The following is a 12,909-nucleotide window of genomic DNA, read 5'->3' on the forward strand; positions in this document are numbered from 1 at the left end:
TGCAGGACCAGGCAGTGTTTCATTCTGTTGTACACAGGGTCACTATGAGTTGGAACCGACTCGACGGCACCTAACAACAACAGTGAGGGGGCACTGGTTTTTCTTTGCTGTGCCTAAGGAATATGCTATAATTAATGCCACCTTTCAATTTTCAACAAACTCCAATTTCACTGGTCTCCTGTGATCAGAACACAAGCTGATTCCCTACCCACGCCCAGATCACAGAAGTGAGGACATCCTCCTGGAAAGCCAAACAAGATGCACGAGCACTATGACAACAAGCCAGGTCTGCAGGAGCCTCATGCTGTTACCCTGTTGGCTCACATGCCCACGGTCTAGCTGCTCACAGCAGTCAGAGTGATCCGTTATGACATCAGCCCTCTGCCTGACCACCCTGGCCCATCTCTCTTGACCCCGGTGCTGTCTCTCCCCAGCACAGCACTCAGCAGTCCCCGAGGCTGAGTGTTTCACTTGCTGGCTGGCTTGTCACCATCTCCCCACCAGGATGTGCTGCTGGCAGGGGCCCTGTCCGCCCCCATCCCGCCCCTTGAACACTACCAGCACGCAGTGGAGCCTTAGGAGGCAGACACCCACAGGCCCGGGGGCTGCGTGGACTCCAGCCTCTGGCTTCTGAACCTCATCCTGGGAGGTATGTGAACTCATCATCCTTGTCAGCTTTTCCTGCAACTCGAGCCAAAAGTCAAAATGAGCAGAAGACTGATGTCTGCTCCTGAAATAGCCATTAACCAGACAATGAAGAGCCCATTAACCAGAAAAAGAGGCTAAAAATAGCCCTCCCACAGGGAGGCGGGGCCGGCATACAGGAAGAGGCGGGCGTGGGGAGCAGGGCAGCTCCTGGGCTGGGACTCTGTCCCTCCTGCCCCAGCCACTGCAGGGTCCGCTGGGGAAGCCTCGGGGCTCCTCTGGGCCGCCCTGTGGTATGGAACGCCTGATGACCCCTACACCCTCCACGCTGCAATGACCTGTGTCCACCTATCTCTTTCACCTGGCTGTGAGCTTGCTGAGGAGTCTCTGGCTGGTGTAAACGGTTACGTGCTCAGCAATAACCCAGAGGTTGGCAGTTTGAACTCATCCAGAGGTGTCTCAGAAGAAAGACCTGATGATCTGCTTCTGAAAGGTCACAGCCACTGAAAACCCTATGGAGCAGAGTTCTACTCTGACACACATGGGGCGCTATGAGTCAACTCGAGGGCCACTGGTTTCAGTTTGTTTTTATGAGTTCCTGGTCACCTGTGCCCACTGCTCCCCATCCCTGAGCCTCGTGGAGTCCCCACCATCGGTCTCCAGCGATGGGTTTATACCATGAAACGTGGGTGCCTTCCTTCAGCCCACCAACCCCCTAAACTCGGCTTCCTCTTTGTCCCCGGGCCACGCTTTCCCTATGAAATGCTGGGGGTGCGCTACCCCTTCACCCTGCCTCCTGCTTGTTAAGAAGCAGAAGGGACGCTCCCCCTTGACAGATCTGCCCAGCTGTCATCTTCCTCAGGGGAGTGTCACGTTGTCACAAAGGACACGCGCAGGATGGGGTGAGGGTGGGGGCTGAGGGAGGACCAGATGGTTGGACCCAAATGCTTGCTCCTATTCTCCCTGGGCCACCTACTGTCCACGGGACCTTGGCCGAGTCACTCACCCTGCTCTGGCTGGGGCTTGCTCATGAGCAAACTGGTGAGGAGATAACGGGGGAAGAGGATGAGCTGGCCCCTCAGATCTCCCAGCAGGATCCCCAGCTCACATCCATGAGGTGCTCTGAGAAGCCAGGGCCAGCCAGGATGGGGGTCACTGCCAAGGACAAACAGGGGTACTCTGTGCCCAGCCCAGCGCCAGGTACAAAGCAAGCACCCAGGAACCAATCAGAGAGCTGGAACTTCCACTTTCTGCCTCGTCATGAGTAATGAAACAGAAAAGAAAAAGAAGAAACAACCTGTAACCCTGCATATTTAGAGCTCAAGCTGTATGTACTCAATTATCTAGGAAGACAATGCTTCTAATAATAGCCAAGCCTGAGATTTGTAGCTCAGTTCATCTATGACTGTTCAGAAGGAAATGGGAAACTCCATGTCTCGAGACAGCTGCGACGTCTAAGGCTACACACAGGATGGCACATAAAAAAAGCCTGTTCCCGAGCAGAGCGGCACGCAGCCCAAAACAGGCTGAGGAGACCAGGAGTCGCCACTGACGCAGCTGTACGCCTCCCGCTCCCCAACACGGAGCGAGACTAGGCAATACACATCCAGGTTCAGGGAGGCCCTTGGTGGTGAACACGCCCAGCTGCTAACCAAGAGGTTGGAGGTTCAAGTCCACCCAGAAGCACCTTAAAAGAAAGGCCTGGTGATCTACTTCTGAAAAATAAGCCACTGAAAACTCCATGGAGCACAGTTCTATTCCAACACTCCTGAGACAGAAACATCAACACGTTTTTATTTCAGCATGTCTTAAAAAACAAAGAAAAACTTACTCATTTTCCAGGCCACAATGCAAACCCTATCTCTCCTTGTCTTCCTACCAACCTTCAGTTCTGCCGACCCTTTTCTGCCCAGGAAGAAAAGTTCAGAAACAGAAACACCCCCTCTCTAACAGTGGCCACCAACCCCCTCCACTGGTGTCTCCAGTTCCCAGACCACACAAGGCCTCTGACCTAAGGAGGGAGCAGGCAGCGAGGGGTGGGGTGGGCGGCCTCTGGCTCTCAGATGAAGGTTCTAGCAGCAAGGCCACCAAGGCCTGCAGTGGTCATGGGCTGGAATGAAAAGACTGGAGGAGAAAAGACCACTACATTTGGACTTCACAGGAAGAGGGACTTGGTTTCCTCTAAAAAAGTCCCACACACATTTAGTTTTTATAATCTTTTACAAAAGAGAGGCTCAAGTAGGTACTAAGAATCCCTGCATCTCCAGGCTTTTTGCTAAATAACGTCTGGAAGCCCACGGGACACTCCACATACAGGGTGAACGGAAATGCCCTTTCGTATTGAATTTCTGCCTTTTGGTCTCTTTCCCCACCAGTCTGCAATTCTCGCTCTAGCCTGGAGGAGAACATCACTCTAGGGAAGAAGCAGGCTTTCCTGCCCTGCCCCTGATCACAAGGCCATAAACATGGCCAGGAGGAGGTGGCAGGAGCTGGACCTGGGACAAGACAGGCCCTGCCTGTGGTTCTTAGGTGCCGTCAAGTCGATTCAGACTCACAGTGACCCACGTGACAGAGTAGAACTGTTCCACAGTTTCCTATGCTGTAATCTTTAAGGAAACGGGCCCTGGTGGTGCAATGGCTAAGTGCCTGGCTGCTAATTGAAAGGTTAGAAGTTCGAACACACCAGCTGCTCCACAGGAGAAAGACCTGGAGATCTGTTCCACAAAAATGACAGTCTAGGAAACCCTATGGGGCAGTTCTACTCTGTCCTACAGAGTTGCTATGAGACAGAACTGACAACACACAACAACAACAACAACAACAACAACAACAACAACAATCTTTAGGGAAGCAGACTGCCAGGTCTTTCTCCCGCAGGGCCATTCGGTAGGTTTGAATTGCCAACCTTTCGGTCAGTAGCCGAGTGCTGAACCGTTGGGTCACCAGGGCTCTTTAGCACCTGCCTAGCCTTCCACAGTCATAGCTTCACCCCTAGGGGCTGCAAGGCCCGAGCGTAGATTCACAGGGAAGAGCCCGAGTTCGATCCCAAGAGTAGTCCGCACCTAACAAGGAAGCCCCGTTCTTGGGCTAGGCCAGAGGAGCCCGCAAGCATCTTTTCCAGCACATACGTGGGGGAAGGATGCCCCTGTGAACAGGCAGGATGTCCATGGCTTTCTACATGGTGCTCTCCACAGCCTGTGGGGCAGCCGTGCAGGACCGTCTCCACCTCACTCTCCGGCGGGGGCCTGGAGGCACGGCTGGCCCAGGGGCCGCAGAGCCAGTGGGCTGCCACTCAGGATCTGGTCTAGGTCCATGGCCCTCCCAAAGCCACCCTCGGTCCTCAGAGAGGACTCTCAGGTGATGGGCTCTCCAGGACGTCTCCTGGAGAAGCTCTGGTGTCCCCCTGGAGACAAGATGCCAGCTGAGCAAGCGTTTCTACCAGAAACCCCTGGGCCAGAGCCGAGGGCTGTGTACTTCGGTTAGAAGAGAAAAAGCAGAGAAAGGATGTTCTAGAAGTCCTGGAATGAGTACTCTGGAGGACTGCTGCGGTGGTGATAGGCACGGCCTGGACTGGAATCCCGGCCCCACCTCCCAGAACGAGCACTCAGGAAGACAGCAGTGGTGAGGGGCATGGGCAGAGTCAGACAGCCTGGACTAGATTCCTGGCTCTACCACCTACATGCTGTTTAGCGGCCACCCCATGCCCAGTCTAACCCTCATCTGTAACGTAGACACACCCCTTCCTGGGGCAGGTAGAAGGCCCCTCTAGGCCAGACCCTCCCCCAAAAACAGCACAGACTAAGGCCAGAGGAAACCAAACGAGAGTGTGTGCAGTCGCAGGGGGAGCAGCTTTACCTCAAACAAGCAAGGACAGCTTCTTTTTGCCACAGAAACCTCTTATTCCTGTCCTTCCACTCCTGGGTTCAGATCAGGAGATGTAGCTCTATGACTCAGCAACACTCACCCTGTGTTCCACAGTACTGCTATCCCCCCTTAAGAAGCACTGACCTTGAACCACAGCTTTCATTCAACAAAGCCCCCAAAATAGCCAGGTCTCCACTACCTACCCATTAGGCGGCAGCCACAGGAGATAGTAGCTGAGGACCGCAGGCTCCTTGGGAGGGGGCCTCCAAGCTGCACACTCCCTTGGCACATGAGCCTGCTTTGTGCTGCCCACACAGCCCGCCAGGCCTGCTCAGTAGCTCCGCGGACACAAGGCATCTTTGGAGGGCCTTGCTGTTTGCTCTGAGCCAAGGCCTGTCTTTGGAAGGTCTGACACTGCACAGTCCTGCCCTCCGAGACGTGCTGAGGGAGGCCGCCTGCTATTCCTGCCTCATGGCATGGAATCATTAAAATGGGCGGCCAGCCTGACTGAGCTCTCTCAAGACCCCATCTTGCTCAATCCCCTATGAGGCATAGCCACTAAAAACAAAACCGCTGACGTCCCCGAGGACCAGTCCCAAGATCTCAGCCCAATCCCCACACTCTCCACCACCACCCAGGACACAAGCAGCCCAATAACTGTCACTTCCTGGTTAAGTGTGGTCACTTTGATCCTCTTCTCATCTGTCACCAGCACTGGTGCCAGCTGCCTTTCCCATGGCGATTTCATAAGGACTGGAATCCCGGCCCCACCTCCCAGTTCTCTTCACTTCATGAGTCACTGCGCAAGCTAGGACAAATAAAGAACCACAGGCTGCACCGAGATCTGGCTGCGGGCAGCTGGCTCCCATCCAGTGACTCCCTGTCCTGCATTCCAGCTGCAGACGACGTGCGCTTCAAACCCCTGCCATGGAGAGGAGAAACCTCACCAGGTCTGGGCCTGCTGGACAGCTCAGAACGGTTCATGCTGTAGAAATGAACATCCTCAGCCACCAAGCTCCCCAGACACCCATCTCGCAGAAGAGGAAAGTGAGGCTCAGCAAGGTGCAGTCGCTAATCACAGAGCAGGTGCAGAGCTGGGAGTCCAAAGCCCAGTCGTTTATACCCCCAGATCCGAGATGCTCCACTAGGGCAGTTTCAACACGCATCTCCTGCAGGTGAACCATCTCTTACATATCCCTATGTATGCGCTCTCCACCCTGATCATCTCTCCCTCCGTAGGAGGCCCCTGGGAGACAAATCTGGATGTCCCCAAAGGCTCATTTCCTCCCTCACTTCAGCAGCTTAGCAGAGACCAGCCCAGCTGGTCCGAAGTTAGCACAACCAGAGAACAAGCTGGCTGCAGCCCCTGGAACCCCAGGCTCGCCTTTCTACAAGGCCACCTCCAGACCAGGGAGCGGGCCTGGGTACCTGGTCTCACCAATACTCCCCAGCCCCACCCTAGAAATAGATAAATCATTCCGGGGTGCCCTCCCTGACAGAACCTCCGCCATGGTGAGGGAGCGTCCACACCCAGAGGAAGCCATGGAATCAGGTGGGCTCAGGGGACTGGTGCTCTCTCTCCCTGCCCTGCTTGACGTATCCCCAGTAAGCCCTACTCTGTGTCTACACATCTTGGGATTAATGGTGAATGCCGGTGTTTGCTACCAGCATCTAAGCTAGTCTAGACCAGCCACCTTCACATAAAAACAACAAAGTCCACCCAAAACCACCTTAAGGAGACATCGACTCACCCCAATAGTGAACTTGAACTTGAATGGCGGCCCCTCAAAGAACGCAGCGCAATTGTCGTCACTGCCCGTGGCCAGCCGATATGGCCTGGTCTGTTTGATGTCCACACTGTTGATGACTTTGTTGTGTCCTGTGATCTCACCCACAGAAGAGCCACTGTCCCACAGGAAGACAGCGCCAAACCTTCACCAACAAGAGGAGTCAAAGGGGAGAAAGTCAAGGCTGTGGATGGCAGATGAGAAACGCGAGAGCCGATGAACCAGGGCACAGAATGGGGAGTGGGTATCAGTGGTGCAGCCCCGGCCCATGTCCAGTGCTTGAAACAGAACATGCTGCAAGACTAAACGTTGAAAACACTGGGATCTGGGCTTTACGTGGTATTTATCATGAAGATCTGAGACAAGGAGCAATCCCAGTGCCTCTGGGTCACGATGGGACTTGTATCTGGCCCAGCGCCAGTCAAAGCGCCACACCCATGGAGGTGCCTTAGGAAGCACCTGCTAGGGAGCATCTTTACAGCTTTATCACTTTTGTAACACGTTTTGGGGAGACCAAGTTTTAGGGGGACAAGAAAAGAGATAATGCCTTGCTCTCAGCTGGCATTCAATGAAAATGCGTCAGTTCAGTTACTACCTGCTACCAAATGAAAAATGAATCATGAAAACCAACAGAGGGATTTGAAAAACCATGGAAGAATTAATGCAAAACAGAAACCAAATTTAAGAGTCTCTGGGTTAAGGGGAGAGGGCAGTGGTGGTTCAGTGGCAGAATTCTCGTCTTCCATGCGGGAGACCAGGCTTCCAGTCCCAGCCAGTGCACCTCATGTGCAGCCACCACCCGTCAGTGGAGGCTTGCGTGTTGCTATGGTGCTGAAGAGGTTTCAGCAGAGGTTCTAGACTAAGACTAGGAAGGCTTGGTGATCTACTTCTGAAAAATCAGCCAGTGAAACTCCTATGGATGACAATGGTCTGATTCCATTGCTCATGGGGTTGCCGTGAGTCAGGGGCTGACTCAACAGCAGCTAACAATAACAACTGGTAAAGGAAATAAAGACATGCTTGTCTGCTAAGTTCAAGGGCATGCAGGCAGTGGTGGTATGGTGGCAAGAACAGACTGGACTTGGTTCCAGTAGTGACCCTGCAAGTCACTGGACATGTGCGGGCAGCAGCCTCTGAATGCCACTTACCAATGTCCACTCACCCTTCCTAGTAAGGGAACCTTAGGGGACATGTCCAGCCTGGGGAAAACGGCCAGCCTCCCTCACAGCTAGGTGTGGCTGTATGGGAGTTATTGGCAGGGACTTCCAAAAATGGTTTTTAAGAGGTGTGTCTCTTCTGCCTAGTCCCTGTCCTCCCTCCTGCTGTCTGGACATGGACGTGATGCCTGGAGTTCTAGAAGGGGAAGAGCCAATGATGTCAGAGGACAAAGAGACAGTGCCAGGCCCTGGTGGCTAGCCCTGAGGTGTTTACCCAGTGTTGTGTTATGTGGAGTTGCCGTTACGTGCAGCTGAGTAGAACTGCTCTGCAGGGTTTTCTTGGCTGTTATCTTTACAGAGCAGATCACCAGGACTTCCTTCCAGGAAGTAGCTGAGTGGGCTCAAACTGCCCACCTTCAGGTTAGCAGCCAATCACAAACCACTTGCATCACCCAAGTTCCTTGGCTGAAGCCAACTCTGAAGGGTCCCCCGAGCTAGTCCCACATGGTAAGGAGGCTGGTGTGGCTGGCACCTATCAGGAGCTCAGTGCACACCAGAGACATCCCACCCACTGTGCTCAGAGCAGCTTTGAGAAGAGATGCAGGACTGAGGGCAGAGCAGCCGAGCAACTCCACTTCCTGCCTGAAGGCATGCTGAAAGAGGCAGTGTGTGCACCCCCACACCAAGGGCACCCCGGGAAGAGAGCACAGCCAAGGCGACACAGCCAGGGATGGGTGGAGGCGAGAGACTCACTTCTCCCTGCCTTCACCAACCACAGCAATCCTCTTGCTGTCTTCAGTCCATGCGATGTCCTTGATCTTCCCAGCGAAAGATTGGTACTCATACTTCAGGAGGTGCTCCTTTTGCGTGGTGTCCCAGATCCTCAGCTTCCCAGACACATCTGTGGACACAACGGGGGCAGGGACACGCATCAGTGTCCAGCAGGACCACAGGGTCACAACACAGCCATGCAGCCAGGCCCTGGAGGTGTGGGCCTCATGGAGTGTGGCCAGGCTGTAGCTGGGTGGAGAGAACATGTGTTAGGTAAAGCAAAGCCTGCGGCTGCTGTGAAAACTGTGCTTGGGGTCTTGGCATGTCAACAGAAACCATGTGGAGAAGAGATGCTGCTGAGGAGGCATAAAGCACAGGACAGTCCTTCGGTCTAAGCACGCGATGGTAAAACCCCAGTGCAGCACCAAGCAGCTCAGTTTTATTCAGTATTTCTTTCCTTCTATGGGGATCTAAGGAATACCTGGGTGGTGCCAATGGTTAAGTGCCTGACTACTAACCACAAGCCTGGCAGTTCAAACCCATTCAGAGGTGCCTAGGAAGGCCTGGCGATCTGCTTCCAAAAGGTCACAGCTTTGAAAACCCAATGGAGCAGTTCTACTCTACATGGGGTTGCCATGAGTCAGAATTTACTCAATGGCAACTGGTTTGGTCTTTGATTTATGGGGATCTAAGGGTATGTGGGCCTTGGGCAATGCCCCTTGCCACCACTCTGGACCTAATGTTCTCATCTGTAAAACAGTGGCAGTGCTGGCCATGCCCGCCTCTCCTGTGCAGCTGCTCTGAGAACCAAGAGGAATGGGGCCTGTAGACATGCATGGGTGGCACTGGGACTTGGCACGTGGCCAGGACCTCAGGGTCTGCAGACCCAGTGCCCTCGCGCCTATCCGCCAGCTCACTTTCAGGCATATCAGCAGCCCCCTCATTCTGGCTAGAACGATCCCATAACCCACACTAACTGAGGCCTACGCAGGAGTCTCCAGTGAGACAGGCAAGATGGGTGTTGGAAGGAGGGGGCACTACTGCAGCAGATCTGGATTAGAAGTCACACCCCCTCCCTTCCCTGCCATGATCCCGTCACCAAGCACAACACTGGCACACCCCTGCCCAAATTAGCACGTCGGCAGGAAAAACGGGAGCACTGCACACTTAACTCTTGAGGCTTACAAATGCAGCCCAGTCAGATCTGAGGGAAGTCTTTCAGGCACTCGCTCTCACGCGCGCACACACACACACACACACACACACTCTCACACTTCCATTCTCACATACTCTTACTCTCAAACATAAGCTCAGAAACACACACACCTTCAAAATCTCACTTGCAAACACACACCCTCTTACACATGCTCTTAAACACACTCTCTTAAACACTCACATAAGCTCACTCTCAAAAACACACACACCTTCTAACTCACACACTCAAACATGCTCACACTTACTCTCACACACACCCTTCAAACTCACACACTCTCAAACACACGCTCACAGACACACTCACCTTCAAACTCACAACACACACACACACACAATGATGTGGTCTGCTGTACTCAGGCCAGTCCAGGAGGCCACAAGGAGTCATGGGACCTGAACCACGTGATGACCCCTCCTCCACCCCTGCCAGGCACACCAGGTACCAGGTAACCCATGAGCAAGCACAGTACTCCCTGCCTCCCTCCTTCCCCTCCTCACCCAAATGCTACACACCATACTATTTTCAGCCCAGGGCCATAATATTCACAGCAACCTTTCACTAGAGCCTGTAACAATCAATTCACTCTACTCAAAGGAACAGTGCTCTAAACGGTTAAATGTGATCTCCATATCCGCATGAACACAAGGACTGGCAGGCAGCCCCAATCTCCCCCGGCTCATCCACCAAGTCAGGGCCCTCTAAAGAGGGGAACGTCGGGCTGATAATTTATTTATGTGGCCTGTCCTTTGCAAGAGTCTCTGTGACGGCCTTCACTGATTCTGCATTAGCATCTCAAGGCCATCAACTTCCATCTTGCTGAACGCCCCTCTGGGGACTGGGGAGAGGGCAGGCCAGGCTCAGCCCTGGTTACTCAACAGCGGGCGGGATGGCGGCTCAGGGCTGGCGGGGCAGGGACATCACACCAAGCGGGGATGGAGGCCCTCGACAACAACATTCTTCTCCCAAAACACATTTATCAGAGCACCCGGCTCTGTGTTAAACAATTTAAAAAGGCACCTGGGCCAAATCTTGGGGCTTTAATTGAAGAGGCATTTTACTGGCAAGCTGAGCAAAAAAAACTCACAGGGCTAAAATAATTGTGAGATATAATTAGAGCAAGTTTTACAGATGCAGTTGGAGTAGGTCTAAACACAAAAACCATGAAGTACCTACTATGTGCCAGACTTGGCCACTCCTTCACCTATGACAGCGCCGTCCAGCCCATCGTTAACTGCTGCCTGCTGCCCTTGCTTGGTTATTAGCAGAGCCCCCTGCTCTCTGAAGCGCGTCCTGGTTTGGGTGACAGATAACATGGCCAGCCCGACTTTAAGTACCTACAAGTGCCATGAGCTGTACGATGCATCTCTTCCCCTACACGGTAGGTACTAGCAGCCCCAGTTCACAGAGAGAAAATTAAGGCCCAGCAAGATACGTTATTCCATTAAGGCCATGCAGCAAGTAAGGGGTGAGCCCAGGTTGTTTTCAGTCTCCCAGACACACACGCACACGAGCAAACACACACACGCCAGGTAACAAGTCCCCTCACCACCATACAGGGGAACTAAGGGTGTGGGGGCCTTGGGCAACGCCCTTTGCCATACAGAGTGAGTGCAGTACAGACAAAATGGCCACAGCTTCCACCTCAGACCAATGTGTGTGAATCCTGGCTCTCCCCGTACTGGCTGGTTAGGCCTTTCGGCAATTACTATCTGTCGCTCTCCCTAGATGCTAGAGAGGTCGTGTCAGCCTCATTGACTGGCTCTCCCTGGTGGTGCTGGAGACAGCGTGGGCACAAGCAAGGCAGCCAATAAGTATCTGCTGAGTGAAGAATGGATGAGTAGATGGATGGATGGACGGATGGATGGGAGATGCAGGTGAAGTCCCTCTAACTTCTGTGCCTCCCTTTCTCATCCGTAAAAGGTAAGACACCATCTACCCGAAGGGGGCTGGGGAATGAAGTGGCTAGGCAGCCAACACATGTAAAGCTCTTTACCCCTCCCTCCTCTTGCGCAGCCTCCTACGGCACTGCACAAAAAGCCCTGGCAGGGGAGAGCAAAGGTCTATTCCACAAAAAAGACGTGAGCTTTGAGGCCGGCATTGTGTTAGGTACCGGGAAAGGAGCAGTGAACAAAGCTGATACAAAACAAAGCTACAATTCACACACACACAGACACACACACAGACACACACACATGCGCGCGCATGGGCGCGCGCCCGGCATAGACTCAATACATTTCACTATATATAGCCGCCCACAAAGGCCTCTGGGCAACTCAGCAAAACAAGAGCATTTCTGCTGACCTCACAGCAGAACAAGCTGGAATACTGCAAACTAGAAAGTATGCAGTGACTCCTCGGAAGGCTGGTTCTGCAATGGGGCTTTCTGGTGACTTCTCCCTTTCCCAACTTGTCAGCCCCGACTACAACTAATTACATCGGTTCCCTCGCCTCTAGCTAACCTGCTAACCTCCACTCTCCTCCACCCATCACCCTCCAAGCTGGAGCCCCGCCTGGACTGGGCCTTGGGCTCTGCCCCGACCACACCACCATGCGCCACGCGCTCAGGCAGGTACCTCCGGAGGCGATGTAGAATCCGCTGGGCGCGTACTTGGCCACCACCACCTGATGGGCGTGCTCCGTGTAGATGTCAGCAATGGCTGGGTTCTGCAGGGACAAGACCCCAGAATAAACTAAGTAACCTAGAAATAGCCACACTGCTTTCATCTCTCCAAATAAGCAGATTGGAAAAAAAAAAAAGACATATACACACATACACATATACTTAAGTCAAAACCGTCATAAGAAAATCCTAGAAGTATGCCTACCTGCCTACACGCATATCTGGAGGTGACAGAATTTCAGGTCATCTTAACTTTTTTCTTTAGTCTATGATTACAGAATTCAAGGTAATTTTCTGTTCTGCTTTTTGGTACTTTTCATAGTACAGAACAAATGTATATTTGTGAAACATACAAAAGCAAAAGCCTCATTAAAGAAGCTACGATCCTAATTGCCTCCTATTTGTGGGAACTTGGCAGTTGAAGCTGCATTCAACAGTCAGCTGTTTTCCAACTCTTCCAAAGCTGACTCTCCTCTGTTCAAAACCAGCTACATCCTAGGCTGCCCATCAACGTATCAGACAGCATGGCAGTGTAGATGGGAGCCTGTCTTTGTCAAAACACTTGGCTTGGGAAGAAACGTCCCACTCCCTTTCATTAGCACACATCAGAGATTGGCTGGACCTTGTGGCAAGACTGAGGCCAACGTTTGCTGAGTCATCACAACCCAACAATAAAATTTTAACATACAATTTACTAAAAGTAGATCACTATCCCCCTCCTCCCCCCATACACACACCAAAAGGCATCAGCAAAACCGAGACCCAAATGCAGAGAGAGTTCTTCAACTTGGCCCCACGGTCCAGCCTTCTCTCAGGAGAGAATACAGTCGCAGCCATCTAATCCCCGGTAAC

The 12,909-nt window shown here is 52.9% G+C and overlaps 1 protein-coding gene across 1 annotated transcript in view; it reads right to left on the minus strand.

Annotated features, from left to right (window-relative positions):
- Window positions 1-12,909, minus strand: part of WDR1 (WD repeat domain 1) — a 51,942-nt gene that overhangs the window by 24,875 nt on the left and 14,158 nt on the right. The window contains exons 2-4 of the mRNA XM_023740228.1: window positions 12,011-12,101; window positions 8,207-8,354; window positions 6,261-6,441 (exon numbers count right to left, since the gene is read on the minus strand). Of these exons, the coding sequence (XP_023595996.1) occupies window positions 6,261-6,441; window positions 8,207-8,354; window positions 12,011-12,101 (420 nt within the window). The remainder of the gene's footprint in view (window positions 1-6,260; window positions 6,442-8,206; window positions 8,355-12,010; window positions 12,102-12,909) is intronic.

This window comes from Trichechus manatus, unplaced genomic scaffold (genome assembly GCF_000243295.1).
Source record: "Trichechus manatus latirostris isolate Lorelei unplaced genomic scaffold, TriManLat1.0 scaffold00150, whole genome shotgun sequence".
NCBI lineage: Eukaryota > Metazoa > Chordata > Mammalia > Sirenia > Trichechidae > Trichechus > Trichechus manatus.